This window comes from Rhipicephalus microplus, chromosome 3 (genome assembly GCF_043290135.1).
Source record: "Rhipicephalus microplus isolate Deutch F79 chromosome 3, USDA_Rmic, whole genome shotgun sequence".
NCBI classification, from domain to species: Eukaryota; Metazoa; Arthropoda; class Arachnida; order Ixodida; family Ixodidae; genus Rhipicephalus; species Rhipicephalus microplus.
The window spans coordinates 69,479,853-69,497,087 of record NC_134702.1 but is presented as its reverse complement, the minus strand read 5'-3'; the positions used below and the strand labels follow the sequence as shown (position 1 = coordinate 69,497,087).

Sequence of the window (17,235 nt, the reverse complement as noted above, 5' to 3'; positions counted from 1 at the left end):
TAGGACATGAATGATCATCTACGTTCAATTGCTCAATAACGGGACAGCCAAGGTGGGTCTACACAAGCAATGCTTCGTATGGCAAGGACCAGCCGCATTTATCATGTGGCCGATGCTACATCGGTCAGATGAACGATTGCCTTAGGGAGCACGCAAATCTGATACGCGGATCAGTGGGAAGCCACTTGGCAAGTCACTGTGCGAATTGTGGGTGCACACCGAAGTTTGATGAATGCCAAGTAATGGCAAGATATAAGGACCGGAGGGCACGCGAAATATATGAGGCTTTTTTTATTCGTAAAGCAGGAACTGAGTGTGTCAGTGCCCCGTCCATGAATCTCAGTTAGGTTGCCACTTAGGTTGTCAATGAAAGACTTCAGTTAGGTTGTCAATTAAAGACTGGAATAAGGCGGTCTACCTCATGCGCTATTAATTGTTTTCTTCTTTGTGTGGTCCCCTCGCCCTTTTGATTGTATATATATTCCCGCCGTCCGTGCAATAAAATTGGTTGTAAGTGTGCGCTCTGTCCTATCTCACTGCTCTATCTTTTTTCTCAAACGTTCCCTGTGCACTAAGAAATGTAAATTTCTTTGAAAATGCAACACCAACAAGCCCAAGTATTCACTTTTTTGCAGCCGCAGAGCGTGGAACTAAGAAATGATTTTTAAAAATGTGTTGACGTACGCAATACAGCAGCTTTAGTTTCAGCATGTTGTCACCTGTATTACAATGCACAGGTCGGCAAACTCACTCATCGGTAGACCTACTTGGACTCATTAAGCTAAAATATTAGCTCGAGTTTGAGTTTGACCAAGTCTGGGTGAGTAAAGTGAGGGGTGAATCCGCTCGTGAACCAATTTTGTGAGTGTTGCTCCGCGTGAGTCCGGTTCAGGAAAATGTGAGCGAGTCTGAGTGAGATTGAGCCCTAAGCGCAATAATACTTAATAAGCGAGTTTCAGTGAGCTCCACTTTTTTTTTCTTTGCCAACCGATTGTCATATATATATATATATATATATATATATATATATATATATATATATATATATATATATATATATATATATATATATATATATATATATATATATATATATATATATATATATATATATATATATGTTCACTTTCATCATTACTATCAGTTTCTTGTGTGAATCCTGTCTTGCATAAAAGTGTATTTACTCATTGAAACCACCGATATCCCGCTATCTGTACGTACAAGGTCAAAAGTTGCCACGTAGAGCACCGATTACATCAGATATTGGCGTTAAAGAGCATTGACACCATGATCGAAAAAGGGGATCTTACGCTAACTCATTCTTAAGTTTATTCAATCATGCTAACAGAGACCGAGTCGTAGGGGTGCCTGGTGGGCCTGGCTAAGTAAAAATGTTGGTGACCTTGAGTCCCAGTAAGTCCAGCTGAGGAAAAATTGGACTAATATACTCCAGTACGACTGCTTAACAAAAAAAAGAGACACAGACAACAGAGAAGACACACTGTTGGGTTCTATGTTTTCTGTGCGTTTTTAAGTTTTTTTCCTTCGTGCGCAGTTGTTCTGAGTTATGAATTACGAATTTACTCGAAATACTGCTCTCATATTAATTCACTCTGCGTAAGTTCCAAATTTGTTGCCCATTTATGGTGGTCGGTAACAAATCCTGGCGTAATAACGGCTAAGTTTGAGTGCAAACGACAATGAAAAGCAAAAACGAGTACGGGTAACACTGTTTTCACAAACGCTTCGTGCCGGAAAACATCAATGTCTATATAGCGATCGGCAAGGGAGCCCAACACACTGAGGTCTTTCCGGACCTCGCAGCATTTCGCGGGACCCCGCTTAAAATTGCTAGCTCTTGCAAAGCCTCACCGAGTCTCGCCATGCTTTTGGTTTCCCTTGATAAGACCTCACAATTGTGTTCGCGAACTTAAGTAATCGAGAGTACGACGTACTCTCAAAAGGGGGAGCATTAAGCTGTCTCTTGGAATGTGTACTCCTTCTGGTAAAAGTCGAATCGATCTATACGTAGCCACATGTAAACTACATCCACGAAAGTGCTGGCTCATGCCCTGCACACACTATGCATTGCAGTGGACAACACAAGTAGGAAGTAAAATGACAATTCGTACCTGAGTATCGGGAGCTTAAGGAATATGTTTGGGACCATTCCTTTAATAAGGCTGTCGGGCGACGTGGTGCCTGCGGCTCGGATAAACAAAAACGAGCTGCCGGTGAATGCCGGTGCTCGGCACATACATCGACTGGCTACGGTGGTGTTTTTCGGGAAGTGAACCTTCGAGAACACGTAGTGATGAGGGCCGGAACACCTTTGCCAGCGGAATCTACGACCGGGCGGTGGGCCCAGGCGATTGCGGGGGCCTCTGACAGCTACGGCAGCTAGCGTCTACACAACAGGCTTCGGGCTCCAATTTACGACTTCAAGTGCTCGCCACGGACTGCGACTCTACCGCGCTAAATGGCCCGACGACTATGGCGTGGCTGACCTCGACGGCCGGAGGCATTCGAGCATTGTGGCCAAACCATAGGACGTGGCCTTTGCCCGAGAACACCGTGCCCGAACTTAAGAAGACCCCGTGCAGCTGAGTTTTTAACAGACGCACGGGGAGGGTTTGGGGAGAGGTGAATTCCGGAACGCGCCAAGTGCGATGGTGAAAAATTGGCAGATCCCACGTACAGTGGGAATCGATGATGTGCGAAGCACGAATGAAAAAAGGTTGATATGTAACTTTAAAATCAGCCCATTACGAGGTAGAAGTAAATGATCCCGTTCATGACTTCCGTGTCATGATTATCGTGTTCGGATTTGTCGTTTACCTTCGTCATCTATTCACGTCATGTGATACCAAATTTAGTATATGTGGAGCTAGCGAAACGGCTTCGAGCATGCAATGAGCGCGGTATGTTGTCATGTTCTTACAAGACACGCGTGTCTGGTTTATCACGTTTGCTACAGTCATATATTTCGTCATCCATTGACGTCACGTATCACCGAATTTCGTATATGTGGAGCTAGCGAAACAGCCGCGAGCGCATCATAAAGGACCCAATATACTCCAATGTAGCGTTGACGCGCGCGCACGCTGGGCACAGCGACGCTACGTTAGCAAAACGCGAGCGCTCTATAATAGTCCGACGACAGGCGCGACCGGCGTCCGTCGGCGCGGGCCGACGGCTTCTGACGCGAAATGCGACACGCTGCATTTGGCGCCGACGCGTTATCCAGACACCACTGTGTTGCCCTCTTTTCATGACGGAGGGACGCCGGACGCGCTGAAACACGCATGCGTCAAAGCAACGCAGCGCGGCGCGTGCCTGCGAGTGTTTGGCAGGACCGACGCCTGCCGTAGCAACGCCGGTGTGACGCGCCGAAATGAACGCCGCCGAGCAGACACACCACGTCACGTTGCAATGTATTGGCGCCTTGATTGTGGCGTGTAGTCATGTTCTCACATGATACGCATCTCATGATTATCATGTTTACACCAGTCACATACCTTCGTCATTCATTAACGTAACGTAACACCAAATTTAGGATATGTGAGGCTAGGAAACGGCCGCGAACGCATCATGAGTATGGGATGTAGTCATGTTGTTACATGACACGCATGTCGTGATTACCATGTTTGGATGTGTCATTGACCTATGTTGTTCGTTCGCGTCACATATAACCGAGTTTGGTACATGTGAAGCTAGTGAAATGGCCGCCAGCGCATCATGAGAGTAGCATGTAGTCATGTTGTTACATGACACGCATGTCATGTTTCTCATGTTTGCACCAGTATCATACCTTCATCATCCGTTTACGATCCGTAATACCAAATTCGGTATAAGTGAAGCTAGCGAAACAGCTGCCAGCGCATCATAAGCGTGGCATGTAGTCATGTTGTTACATGACAGGTATCTCAGTACTATCGTGTTTGCACCAGTCACATACTTTCGGCATCCATTCACGTACCGCAATATCAAATTCGGTGTATGTGACGCTACTGAAATGGACACGAGCGCATCGTGAGCGTGGCATGCAATCATGCTGTTACATGGCACGCATGTCATGACTTTCATGTTATGATCTGTCGCTTGTGTTCGCCGTGCAATACCATTTTTGCAAGATGCCATGTGAACGAAACCACCGCAAGAGCATCAGGGCCATGAAATGTAAACCATGACATTCATGACATTCATGTCATGAATTTCATGTTATGACTACTCAAGTATGTTCTTCATACAGTCATGTTATGCCATACCAAGTTTGGTATCGATACCGTTATCGAAACAGCCAGGAGAGCTAAAAGGCGTAGGTGGTTAGATAGATAGATAGATAGATAGATAGATAGATAGATAGATAGATAGATAGATAGATAGATAGATAGATAGATAGATAGATAGATAGATAGATAGATAGATAGATAGATAGATAGATAGATAGATGCGCTCAAAGTCACCGAAGTTCGCTAAGAAATGATATGCATTTAATAAACCAACTGCATATAACCAGTGAGAGCCTCATTCCCACCAGTGACATACGAGAGTCAGCTTTCTCGGTTCGCACCCAAGAAAGGGGCATGCACACGAACTTCACTAAGGGAAACTTACCCATACCTTCTTTCTCTGTGTTATTGGCTTTGTGGGCCTGTTTCGTATATGTATCATCATAACGTGTAGTTCAGTTTCGCGTTACTTCGGGCCACTTCTGCGGCCACCTGCTATCGCTGTTCCACGGCCTAATAAACACCTGTCCGCATACGCGAGCGCACATTGTCTGATTGTTTAGTGACTTATTCAAGGCCTTGGCTCCGTTTACCCAGTGGATTTTGTTTCGCCACGAATGAAGGAGCACCACTAGGTAGACAGACATCGCTGTGCAGCGCTACAAACTTCGGCACCATGCTTCGCGCAATGTAATTCATTAAACTACGGCTGCGTTCCTTGCTCTTTCTTTTTTTTCTCGCAAAACGAAGCTGAAGATCAAGACTTCGCACGTGTCAAGGCTTCAGAGGAAATTCAATAGAGGATATTGACAAATAGTGTCTGGTTCGGGGGCTTAGCGTATTTGGAGTTTCAAAACACAGCGAGAATCGAGTTGAATCGCAAAGCCGCCGGGAGCATGAGCGGCTAGTGATAAAAAAAGCTAGATGGAAATCGGGGAGCTCGCCTGCGGCAAATCAAGAAGTATAGAAGATTAAATTTTCGCCAGGCAAGCTGTATTTTAATCAATAAGCTGTATGGAGCTCCTGGTGAGGGTGTTCAGGCACCGTACGTTTCTTTACTCAATTACAAAAAAAAAAATACTTCTTCAAAAGCCTCATTTACTTAGGATATAACGATAACCAATGTGTTGTACAGCGTTGAACTTAAAAGGCCACTCACCAGGTTTGACGATTTTGAGCTGACAAGCGCAATGCGTAGACGAGGCGTTCATGATCACGTCTGCCAAAATTTGCAACGCCGCGGAAATGGGTGAAATTTCAATATGAACGCTGCTCCTCCTTCCTTTGGCGGGGGCGCGCCCAGAGAAGGATGGCATGACATGCACGCATGAATGTCCCTACGTACACGGTAGTGCAGTGACGTTGGTCCTCTACGTAGACGACTGTGCTCTGACGTTGCCAACAGTGGCACATGACATGGCAAAAATTATCTAACGCGCCATGCGTATATTTTGCTTGAAAAGTATAATAAAGCTTTAGATAAATAATGAAACGCAATAAGGGAATGTGAGCGTCTTTTTTCATTTTTCGCCCACGAATTTCAACAAGATGCGGGGCTGATGTGTCGGCGTTTCGCATGCGCTCGTGTCCCCGCGGTCAGCGCATCGAGCAGACGACCGCCGTGGAACGCTCCTATGTGTTCGCGCACTCACTTTTCTCATCTATTCTACCGCGTCTAAGCCAGCGTTTCCAAACCATCCCGCAAAAACAGGCAATAAACCTCAAAACAACGATGGTGGAAAAAAAAACGCTGCTCGCGTGCACGAGGGTTGGGCTTGTTCGGGCACGTCATGTGCACGTGACTTCTTGGTCGGATGCCGGAGAGGGTAGGGAAGATATTTGGCTTGCGATGGCTACGCCGAAGAGCGGCAAGGGTTTTGTAGGGTTTCGAGCTCGCTTCCTCTCATCCTCGTTTCACGCCGCTTCAAAAAAAAAAAAAAACAGTTTTCTCAGCTTGTGAACCGATCAAAATTTTCCGGCAAAATGTTTCTCATCGGAAACCTAATAACTTCCACGGGCTTCCTAAAATTTGGTACGGGGCATGGTGAGGGGCCGTTTAACTTACGGTATAGGCTAGCAAGAGCGTAAGAACGACACTTCATTCCGATTTGAAGTTCTTCTTTAGAGGGGCCCTGAAACACTTTTTCAAGTAACCATGAAATAATTTCACTGCAATAGCTTACTGCCTCACAAATTCAACGCCACAAAAATTTTAAGAATCCGTCCAGTGCGAGTAGAGTTACAAAGGTTTGTCGCATGCTGGCATTGCATTCTCTCTTCTCTCCTCCCGAATAAAGTGCTGGAACCTAAGCAGGAGGGATAGCAGGGCCACAGAAAAACTTCACGCGCACCTCGTGACCTTTAGCACTTTTTTTTTCTTCAAAGACGCCGCTTTCTCAGTGTGATCGCGCGCACACAGGTGGACAAGTAGCGGCCTCCCATGACTATCCCTGTAACGACTGAGCCCGCCAGGTTCAAATCAGCCAATGACTGGTAGATGTGCTTGCTACGTGTGATATTTGGGCATATTTCATGATTTGTCGAGAGAAGAGAAAGCTATTTCTAGCTTTGATAATTTGTTGTGAATTCCAGGCCGCGTGCTTTGCTATAATATTTGGCTCGCGTCTTGTCGGGAGTGTTTTCTGACCATGCAGTGTTGCAGGGCCCCTTAAAAAATTACCCAAATCGTAGCGAACGGATTGTTTTACGAGGCGAGCATGGTTTGGCATATTATTTCGCTGGGTTTCTCTTCAGCAATGACATTAAACTCGTGTTTTTTTCGCAGCTCATTGACCACGTCACTCACTAAACTGTTCGCAGGTGGGATCCCACGTACACGTTCGTGAAGACTGGGGTCTGCTTCATTCTTAACATCGGCAGGTCACCGGAACTCCAGAGGTGTCAAGAGCAGTACAAATACCGTAAGATAAGGAAACTATCTTTCTTTCGCCATCGAAAGTTCAGCGTGACAGATAATGTCAGTAGAGTAGTCGTACAGAGTGATAGCATCCGTGCAGAATGATCACACTACTTGCGATTCTCGGGGAAGGCAATCGCGTGCTTCTTTCGAGCCTTAAGCACAATGTATGATGAAGCGCAATGTAGATGCATGACATTGCGGAATTTTAATCTTACACCCACTAAAAATGTGTATGGTGAACGCTTACTACAGTTCGTAGGAGATCAAGTGTGGAATAACATACCACTTCAGATTAAAGATTCTAGGTTTTTCTCGAGCGCACTCAAAAAATATTTGCTACATGTAGATGTATAGTAATGACCATGTACTAAGCCTTACACATAGTTTGATGTTTTGTCAATACTTGATTATTTCATTATTTATGAACAAAGTGCAACAATGTGTATCTTCTTGTATTTTTGTTCGTTTGTTGAAAAATCAACGTTTTGATGTTTTGATTTTATTCTTATATATAAATTGTATTCTGCTTGTATACTTTCTCCCGTTAGACCCCTTACTAGCCTATGGCTATGGGTCTAATCAGTGTTGTGCATTTCTTGAAATGTGGTCATAACAACCTCAATAAAATGTAAAAAAAAACTGAAGATTCCTGGGGGAGCCTTTCACCTTGCAGCTAGATATATAAACATGACGGGGATAATCATAATTTATCATGATGATGAAGACCATAATGACATAGTATTGATGGATAAAAACGGGGGCAAGTATAGTAACGAAGTTTAACAACCATTTCGGTTGAATTTAATTACATGACACTTAAATAAACCTTCTGAAAGTTATAACCTAATTGCATCCCTGCTGCACTGTTCGGCTTGTCCTGCAGTTCACGCAAAAATTTGTCCGTTATTTATTTATTCATTATTTTGTACTGGAGATCACGTAAGTGTTCCCACGCATAATTGTCTTCAAAGCTGACAATGAAAGTAGAGAGAAGTATGAAAGCCACGGAAATACCTCAAGCCTTATCCGAAACCACTTGAACGGACAAGTAAACGGATGTGCACGCCTATGGCGCCCTGTATCTTTTTTCCCGTCCTGATTTGAAAGCAGATGAATAAATCTGTTCGCATGGTTGGCATTGAATTATTCACCATGTTGCTCTAAACCTTCGTGTGTTACAGAATTTGTTGAAGATACAGATGACATAATGTTGACATACTGTGCCTGAAGTTGTATTCGCTTGTCGTCGAGGCGCGTACAGTGAATCCTCTTCTGTAACCCATTAGAATATTGATACCATGGAACCCTGGCAGAGTGTTATTCACGCTCTCAAATTCCTATTGTAAATCAGGTAAGGCGCTTCGCAGGTTTGAGCTGACACATTAGCAGAGTGTTTTGATTCTTCTTTTCATGCCCCAACCAGAGAGCGTTATAAAGTCTTCTAGTTAAAGTCATCAACCATTACGATTACCCATGATCCACGCTTCTATGGATATTGTCACTCGTGAGGAACAACCATCCCTATAAATAAGCGTCGCCCTTCTGAACGTCTCGCAAAAGTTCGAACACGGGATTCATGAAATACAAAATCCGACATTTAGTCTTTGCGTTGACTTCTTTGCTTCTTGACTCGCGTGGAGTGGTTGAAGTGGGATAAGGTCAATACGTCACCGAACCATTATCACTGGATGATTCCAGATCTCTTCCCGTGTGTGACGTAGAAAGTAAAATTAAAAGGCATAGAGCTCGGGTAACGCCTCGTGGGCTTACACACTTGCCTAGCATGGTCCTTCCGAACTCTGGATAGGTCATTTATCAACGTCAAGTCAACTTTGAAGAGAACCTTATTTTCTTTCCGGGCACATAATGCTTCTTGGTACTAAATCTCATTACGGATGAATGATATGGCTCAAACGTTTCTCGGCTGCTTCTCTGTGTCACTTCTGGCTTTCCGCGAAGATCGCAGCGCTTCCGTTGAGATGACCCGAATGGTCCACGCCTGCGTTGAAAGAAGCCTCCCACCCTGCACACTATTATTTTTGTCATTAACATCCTACTCTGCTGAGTGGCCACGCAGTATCGATCATTGCTGCAAACATAGTGAACTATATCGGACGTCTTTTGTTGCTATAATTCCGTTTGCTTTATTTAGCTGCATTGTCCACATTCACCAAGGCTATGTGTTCATTCTACACGTGTCATTGCTCCAACTCTCCGGCTATCTCTAAGTAGTTCTGATGCTGCAAAATTGCGTATTACTGTTCAGAAAAAAAAAAAGTTTGTAACAGTTATGTAAGTTGAACGAGTTATCGACGCCGAAAGAAGGGGCAGTTTTTGCGATGAGAATGACATTTCCTTACTTTAATATTTGGAAGTTGAGTAAGTGAACACAGACACTGCATATTAAGCAAAAAAAAAAAAAAAAACGCCAGGCCTGCGCGGTAGGCATGACACAGACACAGCGAAAGCTGAAAGAGCGGCCTTTCAAAGCCCTTTCAGAACACTCATTGGGTAACTACCGCAAGCACACTTGCTTGATACCCACTAGGAAAATAACAAAATTTTTTATAGTAGGCCAGCATTCGCTATGCTATTTCTCGTCATTCTGAGAAGGGTGGTATCCGCTAAACACTATCAAGAAATTTTGTGCCAATTGTTCATACAGCGGCTGACGACGATGAGGATGTATGGCTGAAGTGGGTATGCGCCACAGTTAAAAGGGAACAAGAACAAGCTTTTGTGATGATTTGGAGCATAGGACGGCCCACTTGTTACGCTATTCGCGTTGTGCGACGACAGGTTGTTCTTCCGCTGTTTTAAAACGCTTTATAAGTCGTACTAACGCGATTGCTTTCCCGACATCAAGCCTGCCTAAGGCAAGCTTGACAAGTCACAAGCACCGGTGTAGCTCAGTGGCAGAATACCGGGCTGGCACCCAGCGGACCCGGGTTCGAGCCCCACTGTGTCATTGGTGCTAGGTCATGCCTGCCTAAGGGAAGTTCAACAAGTTATAGGCCCTGGCGTAACTCAGTGGTAGAATGTTGGGCTGACACGCAGCTGACCCGGGCTCAAGCCTTGGTGCAAAGTTTTATTTCGCGCGATGTTGTTACGCACAATGGCGGCGGCGGACAACTGTGTGACCCTAGAAGGGATCTATAACAGCTTTCGCTGTAAAAATCAGAACACAAACGCTCAAGTTCGTGTGTCCTGTAGCTTTATCGTACTGTGCATTGTCCGTACTACCTCAGTGCTCCTACAGAGATTCACAAACAATTAACCCACCTTGTAGCTTTGCTCGGTTCCCTCACTTGCTTAAATATTTTTCGTTAGCGCCGTGTGCAAAGAAGCCTATCGCATACTGGAGGGCAAGAGCATCACCACCGACACTCTCACGTGGGTCGCCGTCCACATGAGATCCATCAGGGGAGTCCCCGTAAATCTGATCAAGCTGGCACACTCTAAGGCTCGAGGTCTCGCTTTTCTCGACCATGAAGCACTCCCCGCCGGCCCGCAAATGTGGAGAACATAGATCACCCAACCACTTATAACAATATTACGCAGCCCTTTTATCTCGCCAGGAAAGACTTCCCATTCCTAACAAGACGTTAAATCAAGCGCAGGCATTGACTCTCAGACTACTGCAGACGGGTTCGTATCCCAGCCAGGCTTTATTGCACAAAATTTATCCCGACATTTATCATAATAGCTCCTGCATGCAGGCACTGCAACAAATTCGCTAGCCTTGACCACATACTCTGGCATTTGATTGATATGTGGGGTTTAACGTCCCAAAACCACTATATGATTATGAGAGACGCCGTAGTGGAGGGCTCCGGAAATTTAGACCACCTGGGGTTCTTTAACGTGCACCCAAATCTGAGCACACGGGCCTACAACATTTCCGCCTCCATCGGAAACGCAGCCGCCGGAGCCGGGATTTCCCCAAGCCAATGTAAACAAGTAGTTATCCGCAATCAAGAGCCTCGATGTTGCGGCAATCGACATAACCACTCGGTTATCTGCGGAAGCATGCAGAACATAGTGTACAGACACTCATAATCATCATCATCATGATCATCATCGTCGTCGTCATCATCATCATCATCATCATCATCATCATCATCGTCATCAGCCTGACTACGTCCACTGCAGGACAAAGGCCTCTCCCATGTTCCGCGAGTTAACCCGGTCCTGTGCTTCCTGCTGCCAATTTATACCCGCAAACTTCTTAATCTCATCTGCCCACCTAACCTTTTGTCTCCCCCTAACCCGCTTGCCTTCTCGGGGAATCCAGTCAGTTACCCTTAATCACCAGCGGTTATCCTGTCTACGCGCTACAGGCCCTGCCCATGTCCATTTCCTCTTCTTGATTTCAACTATGATATCCTTAACCCTCGTTTGTTCCCTAATCCACTCTGCTCTCTTCTTGTCTCCTAAGGTTACACCTACTTGTTTTCTTTTCATTGCTCGCTGCGTCGTCCTCAATTTAAGCTGAACTCTCTTTGTAAGTGTCCAGGTTTCTGCTCCGTAGCTAAGTACCGGCAAGATACAGCTATTATATACCTTCCTCTTGGATAATGGCAATCTAGCTGTCATAATTTGGGAATGCTTGCGAAATGTGATCCACCCCATTCTTATTCTTCTAGTTACTTCAATATCGTGGTTTGGCTCCGCGGCTATTACCTGCCCTAAGTAGACATAGTCTTTTACAACTTGAAGTGCACTATTACCTATCTCGAAGCGCTGCTCTTCACACACACACACACACACACACACACACAGTGCCTCCACACAGTGATCTCACACAGTGCCTCCAGACAAAAGACTATCGTTTTTTGGTGACATTTGCAACGAGGCACGCAGATAGGTGACCCATTTGTTCCCGCAGGGCTAAGATTCACACCATCACTGACAGGCCTCGGCGGCCTACACAACTATTTTACTATTTTATTCTCTTCATCTGGCTAACCTCCCGGCCTTCTTATCTTCATATCTTGTCGCAATGAGAAAGCATTTAGTGTCACATACCGTACGTCTTTCAGCTGAAGTTAATGCACGGGAAAGGGCGAGTGACTTACTTCTGCCTACAGTGACAACTAGGGCTCTTGTTCACGACGAACGCAAGCGTCAATTGCGCTTGCGTCGTGTAATCAATCACCGCCTTACGAAAAGCATTCACCCAAATTCCCTCGCGCACATGCACAACGAACTTGCTGCTTGTTGTTGCTGGACGTTTCCACAGGACTCAACTTCCGCGTTCGCGCGGACACCAAGGATCCTCGGAACGAGAACATGGCCTTCTCGGCATTGGTGCACGCCACAAGCAGCTACACTTCTGGGATCATCCACACTTTCCGCTTCCAAGCGGGTCGGAAGTACACCATTTCCGTAGCTCAGGTGAAGATGTTACCCGCCTGTCTATGTTGAATATTAGGGTGGCTAGCGCATTCGAGAGCGAGCGTTAAAATTGGAGAGTTCTTGCAACAAACGCAGTTTAACTACAGTGTAGTGAGATTGACGAGGTCAGATATTCATTGCTGCAAAGCGTGATCGTGATGTATTACAAGGCAGGCATCTTTTGGCAGAAAATAACGCCGAGTAAAGGCCGTATTCAATAAGCTGGTACTATTTATACATTAGGGACAGCACCAAAATGACTATTAATGCAGCTATCATCTGATATCGGGTTTCAATTTCAAGTTCAAATCAGCAGGTCCACCCTTTCGTTGTGATTACCGAAAAAATGCTCAAGATAACGCATGTGCTTGAGTAGTTCATTGTCAGGCAGTTAGTCTGCTTTGAGCTGTACCTTTTGTTCATTGAGATATCAGCAATAAAATCGAAAAAAAAATAAATGAAATGAAATTGGTATATTTGTCTTTGTTTTGGACAAGTTGCCTACAGTGTAAGAGTTTTTAAAAAATTCAATATTGTGAGCCACGACAACCGTATCGCTTAATAAGTACGTTGCCATGCGAAAACTCATTGAAATCTTCTCAGTTATGTTTTTATCGACATCGTTGACGTAATTCTCGCAGACGGAGCTGGTCTCGTTACCTCTACCTTACGAGACGCGATGCATTGACTACGAAGCTACGGCAGATGAGTCCTTGTATGACGAGAAAGAGATTCAAGAAGAGGCAAGTGCTCGACTTTGATTACGGTAATGTGTTGAGTGGTAACACTGCAAATGTATATCGCGTCTTAAGAAATCTTATCCCTGCCTAGCCACTGTCGATTCATTTACCACCTCAAGATTCTACAGTCTAGTGGCTAAGGTACTCGGCTGCTGACCCGCAGGTCCGAGCTGGGGCGGTTGCATTTCCAGTGGAGGCGGAAATGTTGTAGGCGCGTGTGCTCAGATTATGGTATGTTAAACAACCACAGGTGGTCGAAATTTCCAGAGCCCTCAACTACGGCGTCTCTCATAATCATATCGTGGTTTTGGGACGTTAAACCCCACAAATCAATCAATCAATCAATTGAGCTTTTACAGAGCAGGTAAGCTCACCAAAGTGACACCAGATACTCAGTATCATGTTACTGAGGCGCCGTTGTTTTCGTACTAAATCAAAATGTGTTGCCACTCCGCAAATAAGCTTGTGGTGTAATTCACCCAGCTTCGTTTTTTTCGCCTCCCAGTAGCTCGGTCCAGTGTTTCAGATTTCACGCTTTCGTTTTAATCGAGTGTTACCTGTGCAGAGACTTTTTATGTTCAGCTCAGTGAACAGGCAAACTAACTTAGGAGGAATGATCGTATGCTTTACGTTCTGTAAATATCTATTTGTCTTCACTGTCAAGCTACGCATTACAAGCCATACCGATTTTTCGACTTTTTATACATACATGTGAATTCATTTTGCATACCGGAACTCGCGCTCAGATCCTCGTGACTCACGTCCTCTTGAATTGTACTGCGTCTGAATACAAAGTGTTCGACTGCATTACATGTTTTCCTCTCTTCCTTGTTTTTCTTCTATTCTTGTATTTCTTTTCCACCCTCCTCTTTTTTCGTTCTTATGTTTTGTTTGATAACTGAGAAGGAGGTCATATACCTCGTGCCACCATAAAGGCACCGATCTCACCTGCCATAATTTCAATGAAAAAAACAAACCAAAGGTATGGTAATGCTTTTCCTAACATACTAGCAATGACGTGCTCATGTGTTCTTTCAATTTCTGCTGCCAGGAGTGCAGCGAGTTTTGCGTGGCGCAAAGATGGATTGATACGTGCGGCTGCTTCTCCAAAATGTATGCCGTGAAACATCGCATGAGCGGAACAGTGTGCGAATATGTGCCACATAGTAAGTGAAGAATCTTTCCGCTTCTTTCCGATTGCTTTCCTTTTCTTATTGTCTTGACTTGGCTAAAGCACGGTGATGAGCCATGTCACATGAAGCATGCCGTACTGCTTTACACTTTTTACACTGCGTAGCTAAAATGCGGAGGATTTTTATTTTGAGAGGTAGGCAAAGAAATTGCATGATATCATCCTATGCTACAGGTATATAGTGAACTAAGCTTACAGCAGGTCAGCCTAAAACATAACATCGTTCAGGGAGAACACGTTAAGGGGGTTTATGGCCCGAAAGCAAACCTCCTGGCTCGCGAAATGTGAATTGCGGCAATCAAAACGAATGAGGCCGAAACGTCACACACACACAAAAAAAGACATCACATGAAACTGATTACGTCCTATAAAAAATTATCGCAACGATGTAAATCAGGAATTTGTGTGTCGTAATAATTACATAATCAGTGACAGCACGCATGACGCGTCGTCTCCTGTACAAAGGTTCACCGGACCCTGATGTACGGCAACACTGGGTAAGGTGTGGAAAGCTTGAGGTTCTCGAATGTAAAGAAGAAACTATGTAGAGCCAACTGGCCTTGCACTGAGCCATACTCCGCCACGCCGCGGTGGTCTAGTGGCTAAGGTACTCGGCTGCTGACGCGCAGGTCGCGGGGTCGAATCCGGCTGCGGCGGCTACATTTCGATGGAGGTGAAACTGCTGTAGGCCCGTGTGCTCAGATTGGGTGCACGTTAAAGAATCCCAGGTGGTCGAAATTCCCGAAGGCCTCGTACGGTGTCTTTCATAATCATATGGTGGTTTGGGGACGTTGAACCCCACATATCAATCATCAATCTGAGCGATGCTTTGGCGAGATTCGCCGAAAATAATCACCCAGTCAATCAATGCGTCTATCAATCAGTTTTATTTGGCATTCATACGACTTCATACCACAGTAAACCACTTCTATCCCATTGTAATTTGAGTGTCACGTGAGAACCCAGGTTGTCATTCACGCTGACCTTGGCGCTTCTTGGAGGGACTGTCTGCATTTAGGGCGCGAAGCACTTTTATGGTCTAGGTCAGTCCATCCCTCCGGCGTAGCCAGCACAGCATATCCACTGACAGACAGACATACATCCAGACAGACAGACAGACAGACAGACAGACAGAGACAGACAGACAGACAGACAGACAGACAGATAGATAGATAGATAGATAGATAGATAGATAGATAGATAGATAGATAGATAGATAGATAGATAAACAGACATAATTCACTCCGTAGATATGCTGCGATTTTTTTCCTCTGGACTATTTTGATATCGATCCAATATAAAAACGAGAACTTATATGCAACACTACTGTATTGATAGCGTGCACTTAGTGCACCTCTCAATATCTGTCGTAACTTTTTGACGTTCCACTGTGCCCAATTTGATGAAGATCGCCGGACTCTCCAGTGTGCCTTGAATAGACTCGATGACCGGCCATTTAATGAAGCAAAGATCTTAGGAGCCCGGTCGCGCAGCACATCTGCACAGAAAGCCACACGAGCCCTCCTGAGATACTTAACAGCAACTTCATTGAGGGACCACCTGTGAAACTCGGCATTGTGTGGGTGATCTGTGTCTATCCTTCTCTCTCTTTTTTACTCCCCTCTCCCCCTCCCCATGTGCAGGGTAGCAAACTGGACGCATAGTCTAGTTAACCTCCCTACCTTTCCTACATTCCTTCTCTCTCTCTTTCTCTTTGACGTTCACTTTTTCATTTGTTCGCAGTGCGCTGTATCGACGAACTGATCCGTCAGAAGTGGTTTGTGTCCTGCCAGAACGAATGCACCAGAGGATGCAAGTACGGCATGTATTAACAAAGCTCATAATATTGAGTGGTTCACTTGGCGTTGGCGATTGGTGTTAAGGAAATATACTCGGGCACAACATTTGTAGGCATTGAATTGAAAGATAATGGAGCGCAGCTTCTGCTGCACATGCAGCCAGCACTACGCGAAGTAGTCTGATTCGGCACGTGTCTCGTAACGTACGCTGTGCAAAGTGACGGGGGTGCAGCATCAGCGTCTCATGTATACGTAGACGAAGACGCGGCTCAGCGTTTGAGGTACACGTAAAAAGGCAAGACTTTCTCACTCGTCCGAAAAGGCTGTAAAGTTAAACAAATACAACTGTCTTGCTGGTGTGCGCTGCGTCCGGTCTCAAATAGCTCCACGCAGAAAGTAATGAACATTTATTTTTGACGTTAGAAATGCCGGCGCTATCGTGGAACTACATTCACTGGTGGTAGGATACACACGATTTGGCTCGACAGCCTTGGCCTGAATGCTAAGCAACGTTGTCACAGAGTGTAGTTGTTCTTACCCTGTGCTTCGGCATTATCTTACCTGTCACTAGGAAAGCGGATCGAGATATGCAACATTAATTTTTTTTTCATATTCCTCAAGATCTTTTTCAATAAAGCTTATAAACTAAAGACCGTGTGAAACAAGCAAGGAGCCATTTGATAATATTTCGTCTGTTTGCGATTAGCGCTGTTCCCTTCCTAAAATGTAGACAGTGTTAAAGAAAATACTTGAGTAACGAAGAGTGCCCAAAACAATTGACAAGATTGTTACCGCCGGACGTTCGTGAAGTGTACTTAATATAATTCGCTGCTGTCTAAATGAGCAGACACTCATCCTGAGGGAAACCCACGGGACGGCGCTTTAAGCTCTTCCGTAGTTGAGTACCTCAAGTACTCTAAGTCGTTACCCACTTTTTATAAACACACAGTTTCTC

At 45.0% G+C, this 17,235-nt stretch overlaps 1 protein-coding gene across 1 annotated transcript in view; it reads left to right on the top strand.

Moving 5' to 3' along the window:
- The window catches only part of LOC119161091 (uncharacterized), a 37,850-nt gene that overhangs the window by 16,942 nt on the left and 3,673 nt on the right, over window positions 1–17,235 (top strand). The window contains exons 16-20 of the mRNA XM_075888335.1: window positions 7,053–7,153; window positions 12,395–12,549; window positions 13,191–13,292; window positions 14,341–14,455; window positions 16,225–16,297. Of these exons, the coding sequence (XP_075744450.1) occupies window positions 7,053–7,153; window positions 12,395–12,549; window positions 13,191–13,292; window positions 14,341–14,455; window positions 16,225–16,297 (546 nt within the window). The remainder of the gene's footprint in view (window positions 1–7,052; window positions 7,154–12,394; window positions 12,550–13,190; window positions 13,293–14,340; window positions 14,456–16,224; window positions 16,298–17,235) is intronic.